At 35.5% G+C, this 6,432-nt stretch overlaps 1 protein-coding gene across 1 annotated transcript; it reads right to left on the bottom strand.

Moving 5' to 3' along the window:
* Positions 1 to 2,018: 2,018 nt before the first annotated feature.
* On the bottom strand, positions 2,019 to 3,666 carry LOC132626885 (uncharacterized). The gene is made up of 2 exons (XM_060341910.1): positions 3,394 to 3,666; positions 2,019 to 2,489 (listed from the first exon to the last, which is right to left on the bottom strand). The coding sequence occupies exons 1-2, from the start codon at positions 3,467 to 3,469 to the stop codon at positions 2,263 to 2,265; spliced, it is 303 nt and encodes a 100-aa protein (XP_060197893.1). The 5' UTR covers positions 3,470 to 3,666; the 3' UTR covers positions 2,019 to 2,262.
* Between the last annotated feature and the right edge of the window lie 2,766 nt (positions 3,667 to 6,432).

Raw genomic sequence — 6,432 nt, 5'->3', positions numbered from 1 at the left:
GCCTAAGCTTTTACGGAAAAAATTAGTAGCAGAAGTTGTTTTTCAGCAGCTAAAAAAGTAGTTTTTTCCCTAAGCTATTTTGAAACATTGCCCTAACATAAGCAAAAGTGCTTCTTAAATTGATTAGTCAAACACAAATTGCTACTCTCTACAAGTATTTCTTCAAAAAGCACTTTCTGACAAATTCCGGAAGTTTGTTCAAACAGACTATTTGTTGAGACGACGGGGATCACCAAGGCTATGTGGGAACTACCATAGAGAATCTTTGGTTATGGTTAATGATATTACAAGGAAGCCCGCAATACCTTGGCAAGTTATCCAACAGGTTGATCAGATAAGAGAATGGAAAGAGAGAGGAAATCACAACTTCATTCACTGCTGCAGAGAGGCTAATGGCACAGCTGATCTTTAGCAAACTGGAATACACAATCAATGGCAGTTAAGACAGCAAGGTTCTTACAAAAGCTGATGCCCTTCCTGGGAAGGTGAGAGCTTCTTGAAGAATGACATGGACCAGATTATCTCTTTCAAAGCCAAACCAAGGAGGAAACCTTTTTGATGCATAGATATTTGTGTGCATGGTATAGGCTGGGGATCTCTTGGTATACCATGGGGAACACCATAGAGGATCAGTTTGTATTTTTAAATATAGATCAATGGCTTTTTACTCCTGGGAAGATCAGGCTCGTAGTCTCCTCTCCTCCATGTATTTTCCTACTGGTTAATATACAGGTAGGGGTCAAAGCCTCAACCCCTCAGCACAATGGTGGAATTAATATTTTTTAAAGAAAAACCAATATTAGCTCACATGGATCACTTGAACAAAACCTTGGATAAATCCACAGAAAGTAAACGAGATGCTACCTGTGCTATTACTTCTTTATGGAGAATGCATAAATTCCAAAATGGAGTTTCATTCATATACTGTTATCGTGTGAAAAGATCGGAATAAAACTTGCCGCCCAACAAATACACTACCTTCGACGCATTTGGGGTGAATATTTCTCATCACACATACAAATAATTCTTATCCTGACACCAATATAAAGAAATGAAGCAGGGGTAGTTGGTTAAATTATTTTGAAAACTATAATTTCGAAATGACACTCACCTTTTAGATACCATGTAAACCTGAAGGTTTTAGATTTGGTTAACCTTCCAGCTTCTATAATGCAAATATTTAAACTAACCCTAGCAGAGAAACACCAAAGAGGCAAAGAATTAAGGAACTTTTCTGTGACCCCTCCCCTAGCAAGAAATTGTTCTACTTGATAACTGGATCCTACTCAGACCAACCATATGCTAACACCACACCACCTGTCTTCTTCCAAATATATATTTTGTTATGGGCCTATTTACTCTCTAGTCCGTTCAAGAAAATAAATCATAGAGCTTGACCTTGGGAAGATAAAAGAAGCAGTAGCAGATCATCACCTTCACTAATATAACATGAACCGATAAAAGTACACGAGCACAACATTAAAATAAGAAAAGAAGTGGGTGAATAGGCAGAATAAAAAGTCATTATAGAACGAGTCGAGGCACACGTCGTTGAAATGTCATGCTACTAGAATCAGCGACATATAGCTTAATAACACTGGTAACAGCTAATCCTGCCAATAAATGCACCAACAAGGAAATAGAATCAAAGGATACGGGCCGGTCGATAAAAGGAGAACAAGAAGGCACCTAGACGGAAGCTGAATTTGATATCGACAAGCATCTTCCTTCAAACACCCACCCTAAATACCCTAAGATTTTAACCTCAAAGATTTATGGTTGAAAAATGAAGAGATACCTGGTGCTATTGAAGCTGTAACATTCATAGTACTAAGGTTATAGCCAGGTGCTTACGTGTTGGTTGAACAAAGTTATGCCATGTCCTTTAACATTGACAGATAATCCAGATTAATATGTGGACATCATATTGGTCTTAAAGTACCGCGGAGATGAGCATATATATGTACATGGGATTCATTAATCCCATCAGAACATAGTAAACCCATCAATATTTGACCTTGGAACAAAAACAATCATTTACATTCCTCGGAAGTTTCATGTAACCATTGCATATTATAGGCGTTTCTAGCATTGTATGAAAAAAGGCATACTAAGGAATCACATATGCCAATTAAGAACTAGAAATAATCTTCAACTATACACAACACAAAGACTAATTGTTTTTGTGATACAAAGTAAAAAGAAATAAACCCAATTTTCTGGAAAATGGCAGTGCTCACACCTCTGCTAGAAAATGTAATGTCAATCCCGAATCCCAAGCTCAACCTCAAGATCGTCATCTTCTTCAAAGAGCTTTAGAAGACGAGCTTGCTGCTCTTCCCTTTTCTTCTTCTGCCATATCTTGAAAAGGACATAACAAAACCCAACAGCAGCTAAAATTCCAAGGAACACAATCACAACTTTCACTCCGGTGGAAATTCTCGATGAATGACTTTTCCCTTTATTTTCACTTGATGTATCTGCCAAACCTTTATAAACACCATGAAGGATGACTCAGCATGTTAACCATAAATAGAGATCAGATTATCAATTTCTTATAGACAGTAATGATACTTCAGATATGGATTGATAAATTTGTAGGTAAACCTATTTCCCAAACGAAACAATTTGAGTTTAGCCTCTATGAGGACAGACAACAAGGCACTTGCAAGAATAACCCAAATACGATTTATCAAGTCAGAATAAGAAATAATCAATCTCCCCTTCCAACAAACAACAACACACCCGGTGTAATCCCACGAGTAGCGTCTAGGGAGACCTTACCCCTACCTGCTGTTTCCGATAGACCCTCAGCTCAAATGAAAATCATATCAAAGCAGTACAAAAAGAAATCCCTCCCAACAAAACCAAATAAAAATTACCAAATTGGACCAAAACTGTAAACTCAAATGTTAAAACTCTGTTATTATTAGTCTAAACTTTCTACAGTCAAGATTGGAGCTTTATATAGTCAGTTCTCTTAGAAGCAAATCCATGACAAAAGGACATCACGAAACAATAACACCAACAAGTTAGAGCTTTTGAATCTTAATAATAGCATACAAATTGACAACATTTCAATCTTGAAATTAAAAATAACAGCATCCCAATTGACAACTTTTGAATCTTATAATTCAACTATAACGATCTAAAAAAAGCTCATGAGCCATTCAACTCAGTCCTAACACAAGATTTCACATAGAAAAAAATAAAGTCTTTTATGAAATTAAGCAAGTGGGGCATCTCAAGATTTAGCACAAAAAGGTACAAACTTTTTATCTCAAGTGTAGATCTTTTTTTTCCTTTAAAAAAAAAATTAAAAAAAGATTAGTATGAATTTCAACACAAAATCCAGGTGGGTATCTAGAGATTAAACAGAAAAGGGGTACAAACCTGGAGTCAATTGAAGAAAAATTGAAAAAAGAGTCAAAGTTAGAGGTCTCCAATAAGGGGTTTTGCCCATCTTCATCTTTCTGTAGACCCTTTACGTTTTCTTGTGTGCATAGTAAAGAGGAAAATAAGACATTAATTATTGGTCTTTTATATGCTTGAAAGTTGTTGTGTTGTCAAGTTTCAACTGCTGGTATTCTCAGTCCAATTTGGTGCCCAAAATCATTAATTCATAATAATCCCTTCTGGATTTATTAGCTTTGTAACAGAAGTTTCCTTTTGGGTTAAGAATTTTAAGTGGGAGAATAAAGGGAAAAGGGCCTGATTTACCCCTCTACTATTGGAAATAGTTCACATTTATCCCGTTATACTTTCGGCATAAATTTACCCCTACCGTTACCTAAGTAGTAATATTTGCCCTCCCGTTTGGATGGCAGTCCACTGTGGCAATTAAGTTTCCACGTGGCCTGACATTTGGATGAGGTGACATGCCACCTCACCACCCTCTCCCCTCTCCATTTCTTTCTTCTACCTCCAACCAAAGCCACCTCCGACCTTCCTACCGCCGCCCTCAAATTCATTCGAAATAACCCTCTTATTTTCAAAACTTTCGGGCATTCAATACCCAAATGTTGTATTTTCACACAATGATGAAACCCCTTTTCTTAATCTTTCACATTATCGTAAAGATTTAGCAGAAAGATTAGCAATGATGTTAATGCTTACGAGAGTTAAAAGACATTCTTTTATGTTATTGAAAGATTTAAACTTTTTATCTAAAAGTATCTTCAGATTTGTCAAATGGGTTTTAAGAATTTTAATGGTTGTGAGGTTTTTGGGTTGGAGATAAATGGACAGTATACGAGTAAAGTGATAGTAGTGGCGGTTATGGTGATTCCGGTGAGATGGGTTAGTGAAAAAGAAGATATAATTGTTGGAGGAGATGGTGGTGGGGTATGGCTTCAATGGTGGTTGGAGGTGGCTTTGTTTGTTTGTAGAAGAAAGAAATGGAGAGGGGAGGGGGTGGTGAGGTGGCATGCCACCTCATTCAAATGTCAAGCCACGTGGAAGTTTAATTGCCACGGTGGACTTCCATCCAAACGGGGGACAAATATTGCTACTTAGGTAACAGTAGGGGCAAAAATGAACTGAAAGTATAACGGGGGGTAAATGTGAACTATTTCCAATAGTGGAGGGGCAAATCAGGCCCTTTTCCTGAGAATAAATTCTCTATTTTAATTCAGTGAAATTGTGAATATAAACAAGTAGAATATATTCCTATTTGAAGAAACTTACTTTATGGCCATTGATACTATTTTTAAATATTTGAAATAAATTTTCGTTTCATAATTTGATTAATTATTTTTAATTTAAATTTGAAAACTCAATCCAATTAATTAAAACCAAAATTTACTTGTCATAGCTACTTCTAAGACTTAATTATGGATAATAATTATCTTTTTTAATATTTAAGTTTAGTAGCTATATTATTCAAAATTTACATTTGATAGCTACCCCACTTTTTTTAATTAAATGTGTTGCCCCATAATCCCTAAGTTTTTGTCGTTTTAGCTTCATACCCACCAAGTGTATTTTCAGTGTATACAGCCGTTTTCACACCTATTTTCAGTATATTTTCAGTGTATACAACCCTTTTTTACTCCACAACTATATTGTATTTCGAAAATGCAAACTTGACCAAACTCAACAACGATTTTGTATTTCGTTGTATTTTCGCTGTATTTCGAAAATGCGAAAATGACCAGACTCAACAGTGATTTTGTATTTCACTGTATTTCGAAAACACGAAAATGACTAGATATACAACAAAAGCAGTTACGAATTGTAATTTTCCAACTTGTAGCTATAAATTATTAGAACCTATTAAAAGGTAGTTATTTGTGTAAGTTTTACTAATTAAAATTCATTATAGCCAGCCAAGCATCGCAAGTCAAGGAATTTGACGGGCTAGGGCGGGCCAGCCCTCATTTGAAAGGGTTTAAAGTGGCCAGCCCAACCTTTTCTGAAAAGGGTCGGGGGCTGGGGCGCGCTAGCCCTAATTCTTGCAATTTTTCTATATAGAAATTTCTTTTCAATCTAAATTCAAATCTATAAGTATGTCAATTTGTTAATATATCATATGGATGTACATATTCACGACACCTTATAGCATACAACACCAACACATCATCAAGCACATTTGAGTTTGTTTGTGATAAAGTTGTCTTAATTAACATTTTTATCTTCGTCTACATTCATATGCAAATTAATTAGTTAAAAATTATCAAATAACTACATTTCAAAAACTAAGAATATTTAAATTCACTTATAAAATATTACCAAGTGCAACCAACTTCGAGTAGCAACAAGTGTTTGGACATTTTCACGATGGATGCAACTTTTATACTTGATGATTAGGAATTTTAGTATTAGGACTTGAATGCTAAATGAGTAAAGTATTGTGTAAGATACTATTTTGCACTTTTGTCTCTATTTTGTGCAGGTATTTAATTTTTGTCCTCCAAATGGGCTGGTGTTTAATTTTTGCCCTTCAAAATCGAACTTATGCTTAGAGAGTCATAATTTAGGCATCATAATATCCACAAGTTAAGCCAGCGCCCTTAAAAAATTTATGCTCCTCTAGGCATTAAGACCAGCCCATTTGAAGGGCAAGAATTAAAGATCAGTCAATTTGAAGGCCAAACCGTGCACTTACTTCCCCTCGGTCAAGCCTAAACACCCAAAGGGCCAACTTGGGCTAGGATATAAGCCTCAATTTGAAATGGACTCAAAAAATCTTAACTCGACCCTATTCCAATAGCAAATTGAACTGGGCTGACGTCAAGGGCCCAACCCAATTTAATGGCTCTACCTTACAATCTTAAAAAAACATTAAAATGAAGTTGCAAAAAAACGTAAAAAAGCAAAATAGATATATGGAACCTACCAAAAAAAAAAAAAGCCAAACAAAAGTACTTTTCAAAAAAATACTTTTGGCTAAAAGCAGTTTGTGTTTGGCCAATTAATTTAAAAAGTACTTTT

The sequence above is a fragment of the Lycium barbarum genome, chromosome 2 (genome assembly GCF_019175385.1).
Source record: "Lycium barbarum isolate Lr01 chromosome 2, ASM1917538v2, whole genome shotgun sequence".
In the NCBI taxonomy this organism is placed as follows: domain Eukaryota; kingdom Viridiplantae; phylum Streptophyta; class Magnoliopsida; order Solanales; family Solanaceae; genus Lycium; species Lycium barbarum.
Note: the sequence above shows the minus strand (reverse complement) of the source record. Positions and strands in the feature narration are given on the sequence as shown.

Coding starts and splice junctions, on each gene's coding strand:
- LOC132626885 (XM_060341910.1), bottom strand. CDS start 3,469: ATGAAGATGGGCAAAACCCCTTATTGGAGACCTCTAACTTTGACTCTT. Junction 2,490..3,393: donor TTTTCTTCAATTGACTCCAG/GTTTGTACCCCT, acceptor GTGTTTATAAAG/GTTTGGCAGATACATCAAGT.